This window comes from Polistes dominula, unplaced genomic scaffold (assembly GCF_049000335.1).
Source record: "Polistes dominula isolate Pdom_NZ unplaced genomic scaffold, Pdom_raw_medaka contig_33, whole genome shotgun sequence".
Classification (NCBI taxonomy): Eukaryota; Metazoa; Arthropoda; class Insecta; order Hymenoptera; family Vespidae; genus Polistes; species Polistes dominula.
The window spans coordinates 475,791-488,483 of NW_028300998.1; the positions used below are offsets into that span (position 1 = coordinate 475,791).

At 27.0% G+C, this 12,693-nt stretch overlaps 2 protein-coding genes and 1 long non-coding RNA gene across 3 annotated transcripts; 2 read left to right on the forward strand and 1 right to left on the reverse strand.

Moving 5' to 3' along the window:
- The first annotated feature begins 6,979 nt into the window (after positions 1–6,979).
- On the forward strand, positions 6,980–8,279 carry Prosbeta5 (Proteasome beta5 subunit). The gene is made up of 5 exons (XM_015317495.2): positions 6,980–7,152; positions 7,271–7,427; positions 7,511–7,723; positions 7,811–8,044; positions 8,111–8,279. The coding sequence occupies exons 1-5, from the start codon at positions 7,009–7,011 to the stop codon at positions 8,212–8,214; spliced, it is 852 nt and encodes a 283-aa protein (XP_015172981.1). The 5' UTR covers positions 6,980–7,008; the 3' UTR covers positions 8,215–8,279.
- Positions 8,280–8,861: 582 nt separating this feature from the next.
- LOC107064620 (death-associated protein 1) lies at positions 8,862–10,686 on the forward strand. The gene is made up of 3 exons (XM_015317496.2): positions 8,862–9,153; positions 9,339–9,438; positions 10,351–10,686. Exons 1-3 carry the CDS (start codon positions 9,105–9,107, stop codon positions 10,508–10,510), a joined length of 309 nt encoding a protein of 102 aa, XP_015172982.1. The 5' UTR covers positions 8,862–9,104; the 3' UTR covers positions 10,511–10,686.
- A 344-nt stretch (positions 10,687–11,030) lies between these two features.
- Positions 11,031–12,684, reverse strand: LOC149032197 (uncharacterized). Its single transcript, XR_016176960.1, has 2 exons — positions 12,546–12,684; positions 11,031–12,474 (listed from the first exon to the last, which is right to left on the reverse strand). It is a non-coding gene; the product is annotated as an uncharacterized LOC149032197 (long non-coding RNA).
- Between the last annotated feature and the right edge of the window lie 9 nt (positions 12,685–12,693).

Sequence of the window (12,693 nt, forward strand, 5' to 3'; positions counted from 1 at the left end):
ATTCTAATCAAGGATTGTTCTAATCGCATTTGATTTATCGTCCATTTCTATTCATAATATCTAGTATCATATTATTGTGCCCATTTGATGTGTTTTTATAGATGTTTTTTTTCTTAACATTTTCAAATAATATATTTCATACATGTTTTTTAATCATGTTGTGAAATATGAATTAGAGTATAAGAAAATATATATATATATATAAATGAAAAGAGAAATTCTAAAAAATAGAAGGGATAGTTTCATGTACATTACTATTTCTCACTGTATATGATTATTGCATAATAACCTGAAATGAGTCAGCGAAAGAAGAACTTCCGTTTTTACCTGAAACAAAGACGCTACGAGTATTTTCTCTAAAATCATGAATATCATTTTGCTATAACATTTAAAAATAAAATAAAATTATAATAAAAAGGGCTTCGAGCTCTTGAGCCCCTACAAACGATCGAAGTGAAACTTTATTAAGTTTCTTTTATCTTGGTAGCTTTATTACATTATTATTAAATTAAATGATTAATAAATATTAAATATTAAATTATTATTATTATTATTAAATTAATTAAATTATATAAAATAAAGTAAAGATTAAATTAAATTGTTAGATTATTATATTTTTTGTAGACTCTATTTTCTATGTGTTTACAAATGGTTAAATGCAGCCTAAACCGGCTCTTGAAAACACCTCGAACACGACATGTGTGTGTGTGTGTGTGTGTAAAAATACACGTGAAAATTTCACGTCAATTAACATTCAGATAAAACCAGAAGGAAGTAGTACTAGTATTAATTTAATTTCATAAAATATTGTCGTTATCATCACCTAAGAAGACTTCAAAAGAAAGAAAAATGTTAAACATCGATGTTTCATTTTCCTGTATGTTCACAAAGATGTTTTTGAATAAAACAAAATCGTCAGTATGAACGTAAAGTTGTCAACTTCCAAGAAACTCGGTTCTGTCATTTTTTCAATGACAACACGTCAACTCGTAAAATTCACTTTTTTTACGATAAAAATAATTTACTTTTGTGCTATCTTTTTAAAGATTATTTAAAATTTAATTATAGACAAACTTAACTTAAATTTCTTGTCATTAAAAAATTTGCTTCTTCTTTAGTTTCATGTTCATCTTTTAAGAGACAAGTTTCTTCAAAAATAATTTACTTTTCTTTCACATTTTGAACGATAAACTAATAATTTAGAAATAATGGACATTTAACTTATTGTTAGATTAAATGAATAGAAATATTTTTTTGAAAGTTCCATATATGGGTCTTTAAAAAAAAAATAGGTTTCTCTTAAAAACAAGTTACTTTTTCTCCTTTTTGTTTTTTTTTTTTTTTTTTACTTTCCCTTTTACGGATTTGAGTTCACTTCTCTACTAACGCTTTCTCACACTTATTCAATACTATCAAAGAGGTCACGTCTTTTTATCACCTCTCTCAAGTCAACATCATAAGTTTTTGTTGTTTTTCCAAACGGATCACTCCATCCATTTTACTAACCGTGTTAAAACTTTAGTGATCTAACGGGAACAAGTAATCCAACATGGATTAACCGTTAACAAAGGGAAATAACTAAACTAAATGAATGTAAAATTTAAATAAAATTTGTTATTTAAATATATTGTATTATTATCATCCATTAATGGATGAATAAAGAGGAGTGGATGGATGGAGTGGAGAATGCAAGAATGTAAACCAAGTCATACCACATGGTTGTAAAGCTGAGTTAAATAAAGATTATCTATCTATCTATCTATCTATTATCATCCATTTAAATATATTTTATTTTAATTTGTATATAATACACAATTATTTGATTTTAACAGAATAGGCACTTCGTTTTTTCAACAATATGTATTTACTTTGATCATCTTTAGAAATTTTCTGACGAAACTTCTTATTATTCTGCTTTCTATACTTTATTCTAAAAAAAAAAAAAAAAAATATATAAAATTCGATGAAACACCAAATGATGGCTTAAGTTTATCAAATCTCGCGTGTTACCATCGACCTCAACGACCCTCAAAACTTGATAAAACTAACAGTATCTAAACAAAGAAGTTCGAGTATCTTCACGTTACGTTTGAATTACGTTTTGTTACGAATTATTGTATTATATATACATATAGCTATATGCATACATTTTTATATCTTAAAAATATTCTTGTTTTCTATTTTGAACAAATCTTTCAAAAATTGTTTTCGAAGTATAAAAAATGAAAGCTAAGAAAAAAAAATCAGAGCAAAATTAAGACCAAAAAATAACTGTAATTGATGGAATTAAAAATGAATATGCTCTAATTCTGCGATCACATGCAATTAAGAAGTTCAATAACACGTTGTATAGAAAAATTGAAAATCACTTAATTCTAATCTGCCCGAATAAATTAATCAAGGAAGATTCTCTAATCATTAAAAAAAAAAAAAGAAAGGATTCTAATAATAATTGTCGGAAAAGTTTTGAACGATAATAACCGTGTCAATTAGGATAACTTGAGGCTATCTAAAATATATCTGTCCGTAGAAAATTGATCTCTTAAAACACCCTATACGAATAACACGCGATTACTTATCGATCATCGACGTCAAAGTTTTACAAAAAGGGGAAAATTCGCAATGTCATTCAGGTCGACACTCATTTATTTCTTCTCGAGTTCACGAAACTGAATAAACGAGGAATCAGTAAATTGCATGTTGAAGAAGTATTTTTAAAAAGTAGGTAAACAAGAAAGAAGCACAGATTCGACAAAAATCAAATCAAATAAGTAATTACGTAATTTTCCAAATTAAAATGAAACATTTGATGTAGGACAATAATAATTCACTTCGAATGAAAAATTGTTAAAGTATTATTTTTCATTATTTTTCTTTTTAACAAATTTTCAAATAGAATGAATATTTGAATATTTTACTATGCTTTGAAGGATAGGTCAAAACATAACAATTGTTTCTTTGGAATACTCCTTGTGATCCAAAATGTCTGGTCAATTCAATAGAATGCTACGAAACATACAATAGATAAATAAGAAACAACGATTAAAATATAATGAAAGCAAAGTTACTTCCTGTATTGAATACTAGTACAGATAAAATATACTATAAACTAATACACGTAATCTTACATCATAAATACAAAATCTTTGTATTTAAAATACGATATTTCCAGAACATTCTTACCTCAATTAAATTGATATGAGAGAATAGAAGAAAAGATAAAGAAAATATTCAAGATAACAAAAATAGAAGAAAACAAAGAAAGAGAGAACATGAGTCGATTAACTCGTTATCAAAGTTTTTTTGTTGTTGTTGTTATTGTAGTTAGAAAAACATTGTGATCTATCAAGAGGACAGAATTGCAAAGAAAATATATAAATATCAAACATTGTTATCGAAAACGTGGATAACGTTTCTTGCGTTTATGGGTGGTTCGACATGAGAACGGACCAATAGCGTGACACTTTTCGGCGCCTTACCCCCATACACGTGATTCCAGTGAAAAGACGTCATATCGCTGACCCCAAAAGAAAAGAGAATAATACGTGATGTTTAATAACGGTTTCCTATCCGAAACACACCAACATATTTTCCTGTTCCTATCGCTTAGTGACGTATACACTTGGACGTTTGATTATCTTAACATACTATAAATCATAAGATACCTATTACAAATCCTTATCTTTTTCTCATTTCTACATATCTGTATGTATATATATATATAAGTAGAAAAGAGAGAAAACATATCCGGCGCGTGTCATCCACATTGTTTTGATCGATTTATTTTCAACTTGAGTCAGTTCCACCATCCTTTAAAAACAATATTTGTGATTAGGTTGCTCGTAAATATTCATTTTTAAGATATAAACATTTCAAGTGTCTTGAACAATAATCATTTGTATGAAAAGCATTAGATTATGATTAGTTTCAATAGAAATAGAATTGTTCTATTTTTATTTAATTAGCTTTATATGAATTATAAATAATTAGATATGTGTATGATTTTTTTAGTTGTTCATCGAAACAAATTAAATGAAATTTTGCACCCTATTCATTTAGCATAATGTTTAACAAATGTTATTTCAAATTTTATATACATTTTTCAATTATTTTCTCAATATCGTCTATTTTATTATAAATATTTTAATGATATGTATAAATTAAATGGTTGAGATATACAAAAATGAACTAATTCTAACAAATTTGTATAGATAAGAATGTATTATTAGTAATTTCAACCAATTAACTTAATTCGTTTTACTATACTAAACATATGAAAAAACAAAAATATATAAATCAAGTATACCTACTACGTAAAATTTGTAATATTTTTCTAATACGTGGCACAATCATTGCGATATAATAGAAAAGCAAAGCTCTGTAGAGAGTTCAAAGCTTCTCAGCAAGCACAAACTTACTATACAAAAGAAAAAGCAGAAACGTTTTTTGTTTTGTTAATATAAATCAGATCAGATGTGGAGAGCACTCAAGTTAGGTCATATTAAGTCGATCTATCATCAATCGAACGATAAAATATCTACTTAACGACTTAAGATGTTCTCCAATATGGATACATAAGCCAAATAGATAAGTAAAAGTATTAGAAATCTTGTTGAACCGTTGCAGGTGTTACTACCATGACTCATGAAAATACTATTTGAAATGTATCTTTCCTAGTTTCCATCGTATCATCTATATAACTTCGATAAAAATATTTTCCGAAGTTATAGTATACATATCATATATACAGATATATCTATGTAAACATTTATTTACAGTAGGACCTTGATTCCCTAACGTGATCGAAAAAACAAACGATATAAATCGAAAAAAAATATGAAACGACGGATAATCGAGACTTTGGTAGAATTATTCAATAAATCAATATTGATTTTAACTTTTATTTTTTTCCCCATTGGTAATACGATCTTTGGGACACCCAGTATATATAGATATATAGAGTTGTGTATATAACTAATAACGAAAAACGCTGTTATCGTGTAGTGCTTAAGATATATATATGTATATATGTATGTATATATAAAAAGTATGTATATACCTATGTATACATGAGACGTCGTTAAAAGAGTGAAAGGAAGATTATTATGAGACAACGCGCCGTACGTTCATAGAATGATGCGCGATGGAATGTTAACGCGTGCGCCGGTAGACCTCTTAGATGTTAGACGCATTAATGCGCTACGAAGGACGCCTTTATTAGAAGCTGCAGGAATTAGAAAAAAAATCTTCATTGCCGCGTTACTTGTGAATATAAGTTCATTTTGTTCCTTTTATGTGATTTGATGAATAGATGCTTGATATTTGGAAGAAAAATTCATTTCTTTGAAAACACTATTTTTCTCATTAAAATAAAAATATAATGATAGAAGCATGCGTACAAATATTTATATACGTATGAATAATATATAAACTGTATGTATACTTATATATTTATAAATGCATATATGAATCATATGTTTATATATTATAATACGTGTTATGTTTATGTAAGTATAATTAGTAGACATATATAGAATAATTAATACAAGTATTAAGATTACTCAAGTATCTTCATTATAGGATCAATATTTGAAGTAAAATCATTGATTAACTTCTTTTCATCTCAATCTTGTCAAAGATTCGTAAAAATATCATTCCGGTCACCGTATACTATATTGTATAAAAAGAACAAAATTGGTCTAGTGAAACATTTTCACTGTATACAATCTAATTACTTTTCATATTACTTACACGTTAGATCCTTAAATATAATGATTTACTACAAGAAAAATAGATAACATTTATATTTTTTAAAAATATTGTATTCTTTTAAAAAGATCGAATATTACCTGTACTAACTTTGATAACCACAAAAAGTAATTACGTACAAATATGGCGATCGATCGTTGATTGGTTGCATTCCTATTTGCAAACAAATTAATCAATAAACATTTATTTCCTCGTTTGTTTTTTCTTCTTTTCTTGTATAGTAATTAGATAATTTTAAGATAAGCTACATTAATGAGAACCTAAAATCTGGAATGTCTATTCGTAAATACAAAGTTTGTAAATAATACAAATATTTTACTATCTAATACATTAATTACTACTAATACTTCAATTAAAAAATTCAAAATCTATCAATTCGGAAATAAAATAATAAACGTTTATACGTATAAAAATACGTAACTTGATTATTATGATTGAAAAATTGAAAGCAATAAATATAATCACTGAAAACTAATAAACTTACGTTTTTAAAATTTATCTTTTTTCTTACATGAAACAACCATTACAAAAAAAACTATAAACTATTTTACCTAATAGAAGTAATTAATGTGCTCGTTTGTGTATTTATCATTGATTTCTTGGCAGTTTTCCATCGTCGTTCTCTTTTTACGTGTTTACGTACTGTCTCTGTTCCCGCTATTCAAAAATACTCGCTCGGTTGCCGTACTAAAAGCTTTAACTGCATGTTGTTAGAGGGCACCAGTTTACGCGACAAAAAATGATATATAATTGATCGTGTAAAAAAAAATATATTATTTCTAGCTTTTTGTTCACTTATTACATTAATGAAATCAAATTATTTCTTGTAAACTCTTTTAATAATTATAACAAAATAACTTAATATAATAAAATATAATTTTATTTATTTGTGAGTTCATTTTAAAAACATCCTTTTAAAATAGAATATTGGAAATGAATTTAATTGGTTTATTTAAAATGACTACTATCTTTTTTAACGCTGATTGGTCCATTCATTGTATACATTCACTTCAAAAATTGGACATATTATTATTGATTATAAATATTAATAAAACTAGTTTAATTGTCGAAATTGATTAATGGAAATAACATTTGATAACAAAATTGTTTATAATTAAGTAAATTGTATGTGCAATGTTTTAAAGTCCAAACTCATTCATTGAACCAATGACACCACCTACTGGAGTAAAAGAGAAATAGCAAGATGACATGTTATATGACTTCAGTATAAACTTAAACATGGCGCTCGCAGAAATTTGTGGTATTAATTCTTACATAGATTTTAATTCTTCGCAAGAAAAAGATAAATTACCAGGTGAAATCGAGAGATATACAAGAAATTTTATAAATAATGTTCAATTAGCAGTACCACCGTACATAAATGTAAGTAACTATTTATAAATTACTGCACTTGTGAATATGTGTCTGAAATTTTGCTAAATCATGTAGAAAAGTTTTCTACAATTTGCTGTTTTAATTATACCGTATACAATATTTTCAGCCTGCTGAAAATCTTGCACAAATCTCTTCAAATACCGATGAAACTGGAAAACATTTAAAAATAAAATTTGATCATGGAACAACTACGTTGGGATTTGAATACCAAGGTGGTATCATATTGGCTGTTGACTCCCGTGCTACAGGAGGCCAATTTATTGGTAATGATTATACAATTTCCTAATCAAGCAAGATTATTAATTCAAAAATAGTATACATTGACTATGAGTGTATGTCTTTATAGGTTCACAAACGATGAAGAAGATTGTTGAGATTAATGATTATCATCTTGGTACTTTGGCTGGTGGTGCTGCAGATTGTGTTTATTGGGACCGTGTTTTAGCTAAACAATGTCGTATGTATGAATTAAGAAATAGAGAGCGTATTTCAATTGCAGCTGCGAGCAAACTATTGTCGAATATGATATATAATTACAAGGGAATGGGCTTGAGCATGGGTAAGTTATTTAAAAAAAAAAAAAAACTATTTTTGATTTCAAATATACTTTAGTAACATTAAATTTGTGAATATAATATTTCTACAGGTATGATGCTTGCGGGTTGGGATAAACGTGGTCCTGGAATGTATTATATTGATTCGGAAGGTACTCGAACACCAGGAAAAGTATTCAGCGTAGGTTCTGGCTCCATCTATGCCTTTGGTGTATTAGATTCTGGTTATCGTTGGGATCTAACTGACACAGAAGCTTATGAATTAGGAAGAAGAGCGATCTATCATGCTACTCATAGAGATGCATATTCTGGTGGTATAGTAAGAGGTAAGTATCAATTATTTTATTTTATATTTTAATATTTAATATACTAACTTGATTCTAATCTTGCAGTCTATCACATGAAATCGACTGGTTGGGTACACATTTCTGATGAAGATTGCAAAGATTTACATTATATGTATCAAGATCAAAAGCTAGCAGGAAGCAGCAAGTAATCAATCTTTAACGTACTGTATTTTTTCTCCCCATTCTTTACTTAATAAAATATTGTTCTTAGGAATATTTTTACGAACATTTTTTAAAGTGAAGTGCATCACGATTTGTGTTCCTTATATGTATATATACTTTTATTACGTATATATATATTCATCTATTACGTACGATGAATTAATATTTAATTATTAATCTTGATATTACAGGACACAAAATTTCTGATTTTAAATGCATAGATAAAAAAAGAATAATAATATTAATCCAATGCATTGCAAAGAAAAATTTGGGTAAAAAAGCTACATTTTTAACAAACATTTTAACAACAGTATTATAATTATGTTTTATACTTTTACGTTTCTATTATTTTTATCTTTTTATTCTTTCTTTGACAAGTTCGACTCACTTTTCTATTATATTCTCACATTTATTCAATACTACTAAAGAGGTGCTTTTTTACCACCTCTCTGAAGTCAATAACATACAATTTTTAATTTTTCAAACGAGTTATCCATTAATGTTACTAATCGTGTCTATGTTGCTTGACTTTAGTGACACAATGAGAAATAGGTAATTCTATGTGACTAAGCCATTGACAGCACTTCTATTATTAAACATATATTATTAATTTATCAATAGAATTCATTCGAGTGATAATAACAGTAAACATTATAATATGTTTACTTGAATATCGTCTAAACTATAGAATTCAAAAATGGCGCTATTTTCTGTACTCCCCACCATTGAAATAAGCAGCAATGTTCATATACGTGACGTCGAGCACCGCAACGCGTAGTGCGGCGTGATCTGTGTCATTACAACGATTGGTTAGCATATTGTACTTTTGTTAAGAAAGAATTTCTTTTGTATTTGAGTCTACATACAGATACAAGATATGTCGAGTACAGAGGAATGTAAATTAAAAGCCGGCCATCCTCCAGCAGGTTAGTTTATTTTTAATCTTTCATTATTTAGCTCATTAAAAAAAGGTTAAACGATGTTTACAAGTACCGTATTCAACATCAATGACGTCGTAATATACATCTTACAACGTGTATCAAGGCCATGCAATTTTAAATTAATAATAAATATTATTTGTTATTTTTTAAATCATCAATCCTCGTTTTAGTGAAAGCAGGAGGAATGAGGATTACTCAACATAAAACACCAAAAGAGGATCGAGACGTGAAGCCAAGCAAGGACGTGGATGAGAGCAAGCCTTCAAGCAGGTAACTAAAATACGTCGTATTTTGAATTTATATATTGTTAGATTAATCATGCGTTTTATTTATTTATTTATTTATTTTTTTCATTCGATTTAAATTATAAATTACTATAATTAATCCTAATTGGAACAAAATCTGTACAATTTATTTTTGATTAAAGCCAAATCGAAGAATTAGACACATTTTTCAAATGGAATTTCTAAAGTAGTAGAAGATACTGTTGTTACCGGTTGAACAGGAAGGGTAAGGGGAAAGAAAGAAAGAAAGAAAGAAAAAGAGAGGATTTTCAAGATATATGTTCGTCGTAGTAGGTAGTAATTTCTTTTTTTTTTTTTTTAAACGTATACACGTACTATGTATATATATGTATACGAAGTACGATATCTTTCGAGAGGCGTGATAAACAATTCCAACACTTCTTTTTTTCCTTGTATTTGTTTTCGACAAGAAGATTGCGCAATCGAACGTAAATGCACCTAATGGCCTTGTAGTTACTTACATTTATTATAATTTAACGATTATTGTTTGTACAATTTTTATATTGATTTATATATTCAATTTATATTTATTAATATTACATATATTTTATATCCTAAATCAACACAATATTTATACATTAAGTTTGTAAGTATCAAAGTTTGCGCCAATTAAATGAAAAAAAAATTTATGTAATAATTATAAATTAAAAATATAATTCAATATAAGGTTCTTTAAGTAATTCAATATTATTATTATTATTATTATTATTAATATTATTGTTATCATTACTGATATCGTTATATTAAAGTCATGATGACGTTAATGTCGTAAGATTAGGTACGTTCAACGTGATCTTTATCAAGAATATTATTGTAAAGATTCGAAAGAAATGAATATTATTATTTTTTCAAATCATTTTTGATCATTTATTTACAGCCCGCCAAAAACTATGATGATCAGCGGTGTACCCGCGAAAGGAAATGCCGATTTTCCGCCGGAAGCTGTGCAACATTTTCACGAGAAACCTACGCCGACGCATGACGCTCGGCCGGCTCACTGTTCACGTCCAATTATCATTCAACAACCAAGGAAGTAAAATTTGAGCGCAAAACGCGCCAATGATTCTGGGGACCATAGAGAGCATTTCTACGGCCCAAAAATATTTTCTATATATAGATGATGATATCTCGAGATATTATCGCACGAATTACGTTCATGCATTTACATATATCATTCGTTGGAAATCTTTAAAAAAAAAAAAAAACAAGAAAATATTAAAAAAAAAAAAAAAAAAAATCAAATACTATACTCATTCTAAGCAAATACTACTAAGCTTGTTTCACGTTGATGATATCTTTTAATTGTAAGTCTTTAAAAGAAGAAAAAAAAAGATATAAATATATATATAGATATATATATATATATATATATATATAATAAATATAGTTAAGATATCGTCATGTTATCGTAACTTTTAAGTATATATGTTAAGAAAGATTAGAATAATATTTGGGGACAATTTGTATAACTCTTGACAAGGAAAATAAAATATGCGCAGGAATTTTTTTTCTTTCAAACTTGATAAGTTATTTTTTTATTACGTATATATATATATATATATATATATATATATATATGCATTTTTATGTAGAAAACGCGTGATCGATAAGCTTCTGAATAATGTTGAATGCCTTTATTTTTCACCATTCCTTGAATTTAAATCGCATAAAGCGCACTTCGAAAAAAAAAAGCTATTTTTTCACTCTCATATTTCACTATTATTTCATTGTAAATGTTAATAACATATTTACTCTCTTTGATTCAATCAAATCATTGATTATATATCGATCATTTAGTATATATAATACTAATGGAGGATTTATTCTATAAAATGATAAATATTAAAATTTAATGCTAACACGTGAAGTAATATTATATTTTTCATATTTTTCTCTAATTAATATAGGTAAGGATAAAAAAAATATATTAATTTAAGAAAAATATGATGTTACTCGAGCAAACTGATATTTATCGTTATTTGAGAATTTTGTTTATAAAAATAATGAAAATATGAATATATATATATATAAATATATCTCGTTTAATGAAAGACTATGTATATCAATAATTATGATATTCAGGTAAATTAAAAAAATTACAAAAAAAAAAACATTGATTTTATAAATATATTTTATAAATACAAATAATTGTAATATAAAAACAAATCGTAATATGAAATTTTTATATTTTTTTATTTTCAAGTAATCTACTGTCATAATTACCAGCACGTGTATATATGTATGTATGCATGTATGTATATATATCATTAGAGCTTCAGTAAATTATGCTCGTTGCTTTTCTTCTCGCAAAAAGTAAATATTACAATATATTACTTTCCTCTCAAACTCCGTAGGTCTGTATTTGTAATCGCAGCTGGCAAACATATGTATTTGGCAGTGTTTCTCAATGAAAAATATTCGATATCATCGTCTTCTCATCTCGTAGTTTATAACACCCGAAATATAAATTTCTTCATTCGATAAATTCAAACGTTATACTTTGAATTTTTAATTAATCGTATAACATCAAACTAATTCTCTTTTATTATCAATCTATCGAATATTATTTTACTAAATTACTTATTGTAATACTTATAAACAATAATTTTCATAAATTTATGGAAAAAAAAATTAAAAAATATTACTCGTAATATTTATATAACAAGTGTTCGTAATACAAATAATTCAACTATAATGTATCAATCAACAATAATTTTATATATAATTTTATTTTATATATATATAAAAAAAAAGGTAATTAATCAAAGCCTCCTTTCATTAAACACATTGCTAATTATAGATTATTGAAAATAATGATTATTTCGATAACATACAAAATAAGAGAAATATTCATGTCTCTCGTTCTCATTAACATGTTAACACATACAATATGTACACAAATAATCCCCCTACCCTTATGTATTGTATAAGTTCGTTCAAGCGACATCGTTGATAGGCGTGGGTGGCATCGAACATGTCGTCATGGTAACCGTCATGTATTCTATAAACATAAGCACATTGACGTGTACGAAGAGGTTGAATGAAAAAATTGTCGGACTAGATCATACTTACTGGATCTTCCTTTCCAAATGTGTAATAACAAGACATGAATGCGGCGCGTTACCGCAAGCGCCATTTACACCTGAAATCCCTCGTGTGAGTTTAAACTCAGTAAAGTCTCATCTCATTGATAAGAAAATATCAACTTAGAGACGAGTAA

Coding starts and splice junctions, on each gene's coding strand:
- Prosbeta5 (XM_015317495.2), top strand. CDS start 7,009: ATGGCGCTCGCAGAAATTTGTGGTATTAATTCTTACATAGATTTTAAT. Junction 7,153..7,270: donor CAGTACCACCGTACATAAAT/GTAAGTAACTAT, acceptor CAATATTTTCAG/CCTGCTGAAAATCTTGCACA. Junction 7,724..7,810: donor GGGAATGGGCTTGAGCATGG/GTAAGTTATTTA, acceptor ATATTTCTACAG/GTATGATGCTTGCGGGTTGG.
- LOC107064620 (XM_015317496.2), top strand. CDS start 9,105: ATGTCGAGTACAGAGGAATGTAAATTAAAAGCCGGCCATCCTCCAGCA. Junction 9,154..9,338: donor AGCCGGCCATCCTCCAGCAG/GTTAGTTTATTT, acceptor TCCTCGTTTTAG/TGAAAGCAGGAGGAATGAGG. Junction 9,439..10,350: donor GAGAGCAAGCCTTCAAGCAG/GTAACTAAAATA, acceptor ATTTATTTACAG/CCCGCCAAAAACTATGATGA.